This window comes from Rhinoraja longicauda, chromosome 9, assembly GCF_053455715.1.
Source record: "Rhinoraja longicauda isolate Sanriku21f chromosome 9, sRhiLon1.1, whole genome shotgun sequence".
Classification (NCBI taxonomy): domain Eukaryota; kingdom Metazoa; phylum Chordata; class Chondrichthyes; order Rajiformes; family Arhynchobatidae; genus Rhinoraja; species Rhinoraja longicauda.
This window is the reverse complement of record NC_135961.1, coordinates 5,513,048-5,525,526: the sequence shown is the minus strand read 5'-3', so window position 1 is coordinate 5,525,526 and position 12,479 is coordinate 5,513,048. Positions and strand designations below refer to the sequence as shown.

General features: G+C 42.9%; 1 protein-coding gene across 1 annotated transcript in view; it reads right to left on the bottom strand.

Annotated features, from left to right (window-relative positions):
• LOC144596889 (ribosomal protein S6 kinase alpha-2) overlaps nt 1–12,479 on the bottom strand; it is a 170,189-nt gene that overhangs the window by 113,764 nt on the left and 43,946 nt on the right. Inside the window, exons 2-3 of the mRNA XM_078405755.1 lie at nt 12,183–12,299; nt 7,077–7,158 (exon numbers count right to left, since the gene is read on the bottom strand). Coding sequence (XP_078261881.1) covers nt 7,077–7,158; nt 12,183–12,299 — 199 coding nt within the window. The remainder of the gene's footprint in view (nt 1–7,076; nt 7,159–12,182; nt 12,300–12,479) is intronic.

The following is a 12,479-nucleotide window of genomic DNA, read 5'->3' as shown; positions in this document are numbered from 1 at the left end:
GATGTTCACCTATCCATGTTCTCCTGAGATACTGCCTGACCCGCTGGATTACTCCAGCACTTTGTGTCTCCTTCAGGATAACGGTAGGCAGTGGGATTACTGAAAAGTCAACCATTCACTCTAATATATTTCCTCAAGTATTCCCATTGACAATTGAGTAAACCTGTTGAATTTACACCTGCGCTTAAACCTTATTGCCTGTGGGTTTTCAAGAGGACGTAGAAGTCAACCATTTGTGAGAATCAGTTGGTAGACCAAAAATGCTGGAGTAACTCAGCGGGTCAGGCAGCATCTCAGGAGAGAAGGAATGGGTGACATTTCGGGTCAAGACCCTTCTTCAGACTGATGTCACGGGAGGGGGCGGGACAAAAGATTGGATGTAGTAGGAGACAGGAAGACCAGAGGGAGAACTGGGAAGGGGGAGGGGATAGAGAATGAAAGAGGAACTATCTGGAGATAGCGAAGTCAACGTTCATACCGCTGGGGTGTAAACTGCCCAAGCAAAATTCCTCCAATTTGCGCTGGGCCTCACTCTGACAATGGAGGAGGCCCAGGACAGAAAAGTCAGATTGGGAATGGGAGGGGGAATTGAAGTGCTGAGCCACGGGGATATCAGGTTGGTTTTTTTTGTTTTTAAAAAAAAATTATTTAAATTTTAACAAAACAAATACATGTATGAACTCATAGTACGCGATGGTACCTACATTGTAAATTCGATTATACATTTAAATTCGATTATACCTGTATTGTTCTGTATTATCTCCCCACCCACAACCCCCCGCCCCCCACTCCCCAGTTAGAAAAAAGAGGAAAAAGGGAGAAGAAGAAAGATAAAGAAATAAAAAAAAATTAAAAAAGGAAAGAAAGAAAGAAAGAAAGAAGGGAACCTGGAGACAAGAAGGAAACACTTCCGGCTAATTTCTTATTAAATTCTTTTTAGGGGTATCAAAACAATCCTGAAATTAAATATTTCCAATTCTTAATCCTAGTTTTAAAGTGAATGGGTTCCAAAGTTTCAAAAATAAATCATATTTATCTCTCAGATTATAAGTAGCTTTTTCTAATGGGATACAACTACGCATTTCTGCATACCATCTTGCAATTCTTATTTCATTGTGATCTTTCCAAGTGACCGCCACACATTTTTTTGCTATTGCTATTGCTATTTTGAGAAATCTTTCCTGATATTTATCTAAAATTAATCTTGGTAATATTCCTTTCGCATCTCCCAATAAAAACAACCTTGAATCCAATGGTATGGTCTTATTCATCAATTGTTCCAAAAAGTTTTTTAGGTCTTTCCAAAAAGGAGTTGCCTTAGGACATGCCCATGTGGAGTGTAAAAAAGTACCCACATCCTGGTTGCATCTAAAACAAATTTCAGGTAAATTTGGATTTAAATTGTTTAATTTTTTCGGAGTTAAATATAGTTGATGTAAAAAATTGTATTGTACTAAACTATATCTCACATTAATAGTATTTTTCATACTTTCTAAACACAATCTTTCCCAACTTGGTTCATCAATGCTAATATTCAGATCTGTTTCCCATCTTTGTCTTGATTTTTGAATTCCTGCCTTTGGACTAGATTTTTGTAACAATTTATACATTGAAGATATAATTTTTTTAGTTCCCTTGCCCTGAATCAGGGATTCAATTCCTTTAATTTGAAATAAAAACATTGAATTACCTAACTTTTCCCTTAAATAAGATTGTAATTGATAATAGAAAAAAATACTATTCCCTGGAATTTGATATTTGTTTCTCAATTGAGAAAATGTCAAAAAATTATTTCCTTCGTAGCAATCTCCCATATGTTTAATACCCTTCTGTTCCCAGACTTGTAATATTTGATTATTCCAAGCAAACGGCAGTAATCTATTTTTTACTAATGGAGTTTTAGCTGTTAGAAAAAATCTTTTATCATTAGCTTTAACTGTTTTCAACAATATATTAATTAAATGTTTTAGCAATGGTGACTCTTGATCCTTAACTAATAGCTTCGCTTCCCATTTATAGATAAATTCTTCTGGGCATAGTTCTTTTATTTTATCCATTTCAATTTTAACCCATGCTGTTTTTCCACCCTCTTGATAAAAGGATGAAATAAAACTCATTTGTGCTGCCAGATAGTAATTTTTAAAATTTGGTAATTGCAGTCCACCTAATTCAAATTTCCATGTTAATTTTTCCATAGACACTCTTGGCATTTTACCTTTCCAAAGAAAATTTCTCACAATTTTATTCAATTCTTGAAAAAAATTATTTGGTAAAGGTATAGGCAGTGTTTGAAATAAATACTGTAACCTCGGAAAAATATTCATCTTAATACAGTTCACTCTCCCTAGCAATGTAATTGGAAGATTCATCCATTTCTTCAAGTCCTCCTCAATTTTTTTAATTAGTGGTTTATAATTTAGTTTATACAGATTATTTAACTTATTATCTACTTTAACCCCTAAGTACTTCATGCCTTCTTTTTGCCATTTAAACTGACTTTCTCTTTTACATTGATCATAATTACCTTCAGAAAGAGGCATTATTTCAGTTTTATCTTTATTAATTTTATATCCTGATACTTTCCCATATTCTTCCAGTCTGAAATATAATTTTCTTAAGGATTCCAATGGTCTAGTAAGACAAATTAAAACATCATCTGCAAATAAAGTAATTTTGTGATTTTCCTGATTCACTTTAAATCCTTCAATGTCTAAATCTGATCTTATTAGTTCTGCCAGAGGTTCAATGGCCAATACAAATAAAGCCGGTGACAAGGGACATCCCTGTCTACTAGATCTTTCCAAATTAAATGATTGAGAAGATTGGCCATTTGTCACCACTTTGGCTTTAGGTTGTTTATAAAGAGCTTTTACCCAGTTAATGAAACCATTTCCTAATCGGTACTTCTCTAATACTTTAAATAAAAAATCCCATTCTAACCTGTCAAACGCCTTTTCAGCATCTAAAGCAACTGCTACGCTCAATTCCTTTCTTTTCTGTGCTAAATGTAAAATACTTATAAATCTTGCTACATTATCAGATATTTTCCTTTTTTTGACAAATCCAGTTTGGTCCTCTTTAACCAGCTTCGGTAAATATTCTGCCAATCTCCTTGCCAAAAGTTTAGCAACTATTTTATAATCTGCATTCAACAATGATATTGGTCTATAAGAAGATGCATTTAAAGGGTCTTTCCCTTTTTTTAAAATTACGGTTATAATTGCCAGTGAGAAGGATTCTGGTAATGTAGAAGTTTTTTCCGCTTGATGTATCACTTCCATAAATACTGGTAACAACAAATCTTTAAATTTTTTATAGAACTCAGGCGGGAAACCATCTTCCCCTGGAGATTTATTACTTGGTAAAGAATATAATACTTCCTCCACCTCTCTCAAAGTAAAGGAGGCATTTAGTCCCATCTGCTCCTCATTAGAGATTGTTGGTAATTGTATCTTGGATAAAAAATTATTTATCTTAATTTCATCCTTTTCAGATTCAGAATGGTACAGATTAGTGTAGAATTGCTTAAATACCTCATTGATTTCTCTAGGTTTATAAGTAATAATGTTTTGATCTGTTCTAATTGAATTTATTGTTCTTGATATTTGTTCTTCTTTCAGTTGCCATGCCAATACCTTGTGCGCTCTTTCTCCTAATTCATAATATCTTTGGTTAGTTCGTAATATTAGTTTTTCTGTTCTGTAAGTATGTAAAGTATTGTATTGAAATTTTTTCCCCCCTCTCTACCAGCCTTCCCCCCCGCCCCACCTCCCCCTCCCCCCTCCCCCAACAATCAGTCCAACCCGATGTTCACCTATCCATGTTCTCCTGAGATACTGCCTGACCCGCTGGATTACTTCAGCACTTTGTGTCTCCTTCAGGATAACGGTAGGCAGTGGGATTACTGAAAAGTCAACTATTCACTCTAATATATTTCCTCAAGTATTCCCATTGACAATTGAGTAAACCTGTTGAATTTACACCTGCGCTTAAACCTTATTGCCTGTGGGTTTTCAAGAGGACGTAGAAGTCAACCATTTGTGAGAATCAGTTGGTAGACCAAAAATGCTGGAGTAACTCAGCGGGTCAGGCAGCATCTCAGGAGAGAAGGAATGGGTGACATTTCGGGTCAAGACCCTTCTTCAGACTGATGTCACGGGAGGGGGCGGGACAAAAGATTGGATGTAGTAGGAGACAGGAAGACCAGAGGGAGAACTGGGAAGGGGGAGGGGATAGAGAGTGAAAGAGGAACTATCTGGAGATAGCGAAGTCAACGTTCATACCGCTGGGGTGTAAACTGCCCAAGCAAAATATGAGGCGCTGTTCCTCCAATTTGTGCTGGGCCTCACTCTGACAATGGAGGAGGCCCAGGACAGAAAAGTCAGATTGGGAATGGGAGGGGGAATTGAAGTGCTGAGCCACGGGGAGATCAGGTTGGTTGAGACAGACTGAGCGAAGGTGTTGAGTGAAACGATCGCCGAGCCTGCGTTTGGACTCGCCGATGTAGAGAAGTTGTCATCTAGAACAGCGGATGCAATAGATGAGGTTGGAGGAGGTGCAGGTGAACCTCTGCCTCACCTGGAAAGACTGTTTGGGTCCTTGAATGGAGTCGAGGGAGGGGGGAGGTAAAGGGGCAGGTGTTGCATCTCGTGCGGTTGCAGGGGAAAGTGCCTGGGGAGGGGGTGGTTTGGGTAGGAAGGGACGAGTGGACCAGGGAGTTACGGAGGCAACGGTCTCTGCAGAATGCAGAAAGGGGTGGAGATAGGAAGATGTGGCCAGTGGTGGGGTCCCGTGGGTGGTGACGGAAATGTTGGAGGATAATATGTTGTATGCGATGGCTGATGGGGTGGAAGGTGAGGACAAGGGGAATTCTGTCCTTATTACGAATGGGGGGAGTGGGAGCAAGAGCGGAGCTGCGGGATATGGAGGAGGCCCTAGTGAGAGCCTCATCTATAATGGAAGAGGGAAGCCACGTTTTCTAAAGAATGAGGACATCTCTGAAGCCCTAGTTTGAAACACCTCATCCTGGGCGCAGATGCGGCGTAGACGGAGGAATTGGGAGTTGGGGTTAGAATTTTTACAGGAAACAGGGTGGGAAGAAGTGTAGTCCAGATAGCTGTGGGAGTCAGTAGGTTTGTAGCAGACGTCAGTCACTAGTCTGTCTCCTGTGATGGAGATGGTGAGATCCAGAAACGATAGGGAGATGTCAGAGATGGTCCAAGTATATTTAAGATCAGGATGGAGATTAGTGGTGAAATGTATGAAGTCAGTGAGTTCTGCATGGGTACAAGAGGTAGCACCAATACAGTCGTCAATGTAGAGCGGAGGTAGAGTTCGGGGCTGAGAATCAGATGGTCATCTGTCAATAGCTCGGAATAGCACAGCAACAGTAAAGCATCATGCAATTCTAATCCGTCAACCTTTCAGCAAGCTGTACTTATCTGGTGTGGATACCCTGCCAACTAGCTCTTTGCTGAACCAGTGGCCCTTTGAGCTTTCTGGATGCAAAACATATTAGATGGTGGATCAACACAAGCTGCAACCCTGGAAATGCTGGGAAAACCTTGATTGCTGGCTAGGTCTTGCAGTTAAGACTGTGAAACAGTGCATCATGCAGTTCCTTCCAATGGCTCCATCTAAACCTCACGCTGCCTCGGCAAGGCCAGCAGCATAATCAGGGACGATGCTGGCCACTCCCTCTTCTCCCCTCTCCCATCAGGCAAAAGTGTGAAAACGCACACCTCCAGATTCAGGGACAGTTTTTCCCAGCTGTTATCAGGCAACTGAACCATTCTAAAATAACCAGAGAGCAGTGCTGAACTACTATCTACCTCATTGGTGACCCTTGGACTATCCTTGATCGGTCTTTACTGGCTTTGCCTTGCACTAAATGTTATTCCCTTATCATGTACCTACAGTATACACAAAATGGCTCGATTGTAGTTATGTACAGGGCCGTTTTTACAGCATTATGGGCCCCCGGGCAAAGCAGTGTACTGGGACCCCACCGTTACTCTCCCCCACCCCCCTTTCCCTACCAGCCCCCCCCTGTCGTGCCAGCGAAAAGCACTTACCGAAAAGCACTTAGTGATGGACTTAGGGTGCTACATTGTTGCAAAAAGCACTTACAGATCGCTGTGAGAAGCACTTAGTGACCGGAAATGTTGCGAAAAACGCACTTATTGAACCTACATTTTTAAAGTAGTATTTATTTATTGCAAGTCACTTAACATACACAGATCAGCATGGGGCCCCTATGCTCGTGGGCCCCCGGGCAAGTGCCCATCAGGCCCATGCGTTAAGACGGCCCTGGTTATGTATTGTCTTTCTGCTGACTGGATAGCAAGCTTTTCATTGTGCCTGTTTTCACTGTACACGTGACAATAAAATAAACTGACTGTTTATTACATCCTCAGACATTCCTGAGCTTTAAAATATATTTTACATTTAGAAAAAAATCAGGTTTAGTTTTGTGATGCAGCGCGGAAACAGGCTCTTCGGCCCACCGAGTCCGCACCGACCAGCGATCCCCGCACACTAACACTATCCTGGGGTCAAGGAAAGAGCGTTCACATCGCGGCCCTGTTTCCACCAACCTTCCCACCACCACACACAAGAAGCACAAGAGGTGCAAGATGCCATTGTGTGCAGACGCCGAGAAGTGTGCTCAGCTCGGGCTGAACAACTTCTAATCTCGTGATGAGGACTCGATGGAAAGAAATACTACCCTGCACACACCAGGGACACTTTACTCTCATACAAAGCCAATTAACCTACAAACCAGCACGTCTTTGGAGTGTGGGAGGAAACCGAAGATCTCGGAGAAAACCCACGCAGGCCACGGGGAGAACGTGCAAACTCCGTACAGACAGCACCCGCAGCCTGGATCGAACCTGGGTCTCCGATGCTGTAAGCGCTGTAAGGCAGCAACGTTACTGCTGCGCCACCGTGCGATCAGTAAAGTAGGAAGATAAGCATAGCAAAGAGCAATCTGTCTCATAAAGCAACGGTATGTAGTTTTACACCTTGAAATAGCAGAACAACATATAACAGTGCCTTTCTGTAACAGCACTCACCTTTAAGAGTGGCCTTCTTAAGTACCTTCATAGCATAGAGTTGCCCAGCATCAGAGCCTTTGACTTTCTTAACAAGAAAGACCTTAAAGAAAGAACATACAACAAAAGGTTAATATGTACACTTTCCAAACGTTGGTTTTTTTTTCCACAGACACAAAAACAATATTAAGCCAGGTGTTGTACATAGTGACCCTCAACTCTGTTCATCGATTAAACTAGATCATGGCCGGGGTGTGTGGAACCCCATTTGCTCTACATCTAGAATACCTAAAGATCATACAATACAATACAATACAATGCAATACAATTCCACAGTTGTGAATCTGTGGAGTTCTCTGCCTCAGAGGGCAGTGGAGGCCAATTCTCTGAATACATTCAAGAGAGAGCTAGATAGAGCTCTTAAGGATAGCGGAGTCAGGGGGTACGGGGAGAAGGCAGGAACGGGGTACTGATTGAGAATGATCAGCCATGATCACATTGAATGTCGGTGCTGGCTCGAAGGGCCGAATGGCCTCCTCCTGCCCTATTGTCTATTGTCTATTGTCTAATACAATACAATACAATACAATACAATACAGTGCAATACAATACAATATCCTTTATTGTCATTGTACAAGTACAACGAGATTTTGATTGTCGCTTTCATATTGATGCTCTCAAATCAAATATTTAAATAAATCACGGCGAACATGTAAACATCAAAGGGGGGGGGGGAAAGGAAAAAGAAAAGGGGGGAACAAGGTAAAGTGTAAATAGGTTCATGCAGGGGTCAGTTGTGCCAGATGACCCTGGGGGCAGAGACGGATCATGGTGGGCTCTCAGCAGGACCGATTCAGAGCGGCTATAGCTCTAGGGATGAAGCTGTTCCTTAGTCTGGAGGTGCGGGCGTAGAAGGCCTTGTACCGTCTGCCAGATGGAAGTGGTTCAAACAGTGGGTGGCACGGGTGTGTGGGGGCCTTGTAGATGCTGGTGGTTTTCCTGAGGCAGCGTGCATTGTAGATGTCCTCCAGGGCTGGCAGCTGTGTCCCAATGATCCTCTGCATTCTGCAGACGACCCACTGAAGAGCTCTCCTGTCCGCCGCCGTGCAGCTGAGATACCACACATAGATGCCGTATGTCAGAATGCTCTCTGTGGTACAGCGGTAGAAGGTCGTCAGAATTCTTAAAGGGTTGGACAGGCTAGATGCAGGAAGATTGTTCCCGATGTTGGGGAAGTCCAGAACAAGGGGTCACAGTTTAAGGATAAGGGGGAAGTCTTTTAGGACCGAGATGAGAAAGCTTTTTTTCACACAGAGAGTGGTGAATCTGTGGAATTCTCTGCCACAAAAGGTAGTTGAGGCCAGTTCATTGGCTATATTTAAGAGGGAGTTAGATGTGGCCCTTGTGGCTAAAGGGATCAGGGGGTATGGAGAGAAGGCAGGTACAGGATACTGAGTTTGGCTGATCAGCCATGATCATATTGAATGGCAGTGCAGGCTCGAAGGGCCGAATGGCCTACTCCTGCACCTATTTTCTATGTTTCTATGTTTCTATGTTTCAGGATAGTTGTGGTAACTGTTGGTGTAACTATTTGAGAGAGCATTTTATTTTCCTTCGTGTCACGAGCATTAGGCTGGTAATGGGAGATGTAAAATGCCAATCGTCAAAGAGCAGGAGAAGAACATCCAGTGGGCAGATGGAACAGTAAGTATTGCGAGGAGAACTCCAATGGTTTCTGATGGCCACCCATGATGGATTTGATGGAAGACATAGCACACTTTATGTATTTCAACTATTCATCGTGAGCAGTTTTGGGCCCCATGTCCGAGGAAGGATGTGCTGGTGCTGAAGAGGGTCCAGGAATGATCCCAGGAATGAGTGGGGTGACATATGAAGGCAATGGGCCTCTACTCGCTGGAGTTTAGAAGGGTGAGGGGGGGACCTCATTGAAACTTACCGAATAGTGAAAGGCCTGGATAGAGTGGATGTGGAGAGGATGTTTCCACTAGTGGGAGACTCTAGGACCAGAGGTCACGGCCTCAGAATTAAAGGACATTCCTTGAAGAAGGAGGAGAAGAGGAATTTCTTTAGTCAGAGGGTGGTGAAACTGTAGAATCCATTGCCGCAGAAGGCTGTGGAGGCCGTCAATGGATATTTTTAAGGCAGAGATAGATAAATTCTTGATTAGTACGGGTGTCAGGGGTTATGGGGAGAAGGCAGGAGAAAGGGGTTAGGAGGGAGAGATAGACCAGCCATGATTGAATGGCGGATAAGGCTTGATGGGTCGAATGGCCTAATTATGCTCTTATCACTTATGACCTAATGAATATTCGTCAAGTAGGAGGATCTTCGTGGAATATCAAAGACTATGAGTAATTCTACAAATTCAAGATTAATTCTAATGAATGCTGGAAGTTACCTGCAATTGTACCCACCACCCCATCCCACCCCACCAGATATTTGCCTCAAATTTGGCCTCTGATATTCTTTGGAAGATAGTTCGATTTTTCCCAGAGAGAAAGAGAGTGTCCAATTGAATGTGGAGGAATGGGAAGCTGCAGAGAGTTTGAAAAAGCTCATTCAAATCAACAGAATGAGTTTGAGATAATCCTGATTTGAAGAGGAGTTGAGTATAGGAGCAAAGAGGTCCTTCTACAGTTGTACCGGGCCCTGGTGAGACCGCACCTGGAGTACTGTGTGCAGTTTTGGTCTCCAAATTTGAGGAAGGATATCCTTGCTATGGAGGGCGTGCAGCGTAGATTCACTAGGTTAATTCCCGGAATGGCGGGACTGTCGTATGTTGAAAGGCTGGAGCGATTGGGCTTGTATACACAGGAATTTAGAAGGATGAGGGGGGATCTTATTGAAACAAATAAGATAATTAGGGGATTGGACACATTAGAGGCAGGAAACATGTTCCCAATGTTGGGGGAGTCCAGAACAAGGGGCCACAGTTTAAGAATAAGGGGTAGGCCATTTAGAACGGAGATGAGGAAGAACTTTTTCAGTCAGAGAGTGGTGAAGGTGTGGAATTCTCTGCCTCAGAAGGCAGTGGAGGCCAGTTCGTTGGGTGCTTTCAAGAGAGAGCTGGATAGAGCTCTTAAGGATAGCGGAGTGAGGGGGTATGGGGAGAAGGCAGGAACGGGGTACTGATTGAGAGTGATCAGCCATGATCGCATTGAATGGCGGTGCTGGCTCGAAGGGCTGAATGGCCTACTCCTGCACCTATTGTCTATTGTCTATTGTCTGATCATTTAAAAAAAAATAGCATGCGATTTAATTTCAAGGCAAACGATGGTTAGATAACAGAGCAGAAACTGACGGGCGAAATGTGGATCACTGATTCCGCCATATTATTGCAATTCCCATATAACTGGAAATTAAATCAAGAGACTCATGAGGTTGGCCTATTACTGAGTAAGCATGCATGTGTGGGAGATGGTGGGGGTGAAAATTAGTGTTACGGAAACGTCTCACATTGTCATGGTAATATTTCTTGAGCTGAATTAGGCAGTGATGAATGTGATACAGCCTTATGACACTAGCTACTTGTGTGCCAATAATATGTGATTCAGAATAATCACATCTCCTCTTGACATTACACAGTGCAATCATGTACTATTCTGAGATTTACAAGCGCTTTTCGGTTTGACTCATAGAGTCGTAGAGTGATGCAGTGTGGAAACATGCCCTTCGGCCCAACTTGCCAACATGTCCCAGCTACACTCGTCCCACCTGCCATATCCCTCCAAACCTGTCCTATCCATGTACCTGTCCAACTGCTTCTTAAATGTTGGGATAGTCCCAGCCTCAACTACCTCCTCTGGCAACTTATTCCATATGCCCACCACCCTTTGTGTGAAAAGGTTACCCTTCAGATTCCTATTAAATCTTTTCCCCTTCACCTTAAACCTATATCCTCAGGTCCTTGATTCCTCTACTCTGGGCAAAAGACTCTGTGCATCTACCCGATCTATTCCTCTCATGATTTTATACAGCTCTGTAAGATCACCCTCATCCTCCTGCGCTCCAAGAAATAGAGTCCCTGCCTACTCTCCCTAGAGCTCAGGCCCTCAGGTTTTGGCTACATCCTCGTAAATCTTCTCGGTACCCTTTCCAGCTTGACAACATCTTTCTTATAACATGGTGCCCAGAACTGAAGACCTTATTGTCGGACACAAAAAAAACCATGCCCGCCCAAAACATCCTCCACTCTCCATATTTCTGCAGCTATAACAAAGTTTTGTACTTTCTCTTCTTTTATGTTCCAGCCTGCTCAACCTCTCCCGATAGCTCAGACCCTCGAGTCCTGGCAACATCCTGGTAAATCTTCTCTGTACCCTTTCCAGCTTGACGACATCTTTCCTATTACAAGGTGCCAGAACTGAACACAATACTCTAAATGCGGCCTCACCACCGTCTTATACGGCTGCAATATGACCTCCCAACTTCACTGATAGCTGGAGGCCTTGAACTAATTTGTCCTGTATCGTAACAGCCACAGCCTGCAACCTTGAGAGGTATCCATTTAATCCTACTCTTTGCTTTCTGACCAATAATCATTTCTCTATCTAAGTTTCAGTTTCAGTTTCAGTTTCTTGTCACGAGGTACAGTGAAAAGCTTTTGTTGCGTGCTAACCAGTTAGCGGAAAGACAATACATGATTACAATCGGGCCTTCCACAGTGTACAGATACATGATAAAGGGAATAACGTGAATAATGTTTAGTGCAAGATGAAGCCAGTAAAGTCCGATCAAAGATAGTCTGTGGGTCAAAGATAGTTCACGACTAATCTCTGGTTGTGGTAGGATGGTTCAGTCAGGGCCGTCTTAACGCATGGGCCTGATGGGCACTTGCCCGGGGCCCCATGAGCATAGGGGCCCCATGCTGATCTGTGTATGTTAAGTGACTTGCATTTTTATTCCTGTGAGTAGTTGTCATAGGGGCCCCAGTACACTGCTTTGCCCGGGGCCCATAATGCTGTAAAGACGGCCCTGGGTTCAGTTGCCACTACATTAACCCTAAATCCAAGTTACATGACATTAATGTATAATATGTTGTGCCATATGGTTTTCCAAAAAGATTATTTTAACATAAAGACCAAACAATTCTAATAGTTCACTTACTTTTCCATAGGATCCCTGGCCCAGGACTTTGAGCAATTCAAACTGAGAGGGATCGGCTTTTTCAAAACCTTCTTTCACATGGTTGCTGATGTCTATTTCCTTCACAATACGTTCATCCTGTAGGGAAATGTTTACATGGAAGATTGATTATAGGAGGTGTCAATCCCATTATGCAGTCTGAAGAAGGGTCTCGACCCGAAACGTCACCCATTCCTTCTCTCCTGAGATGCTGCCTGACCTGCTGAGTTACTCCAGCCAATTGTGAATAAATACATTCTGCACAGGATCTTTTCAACC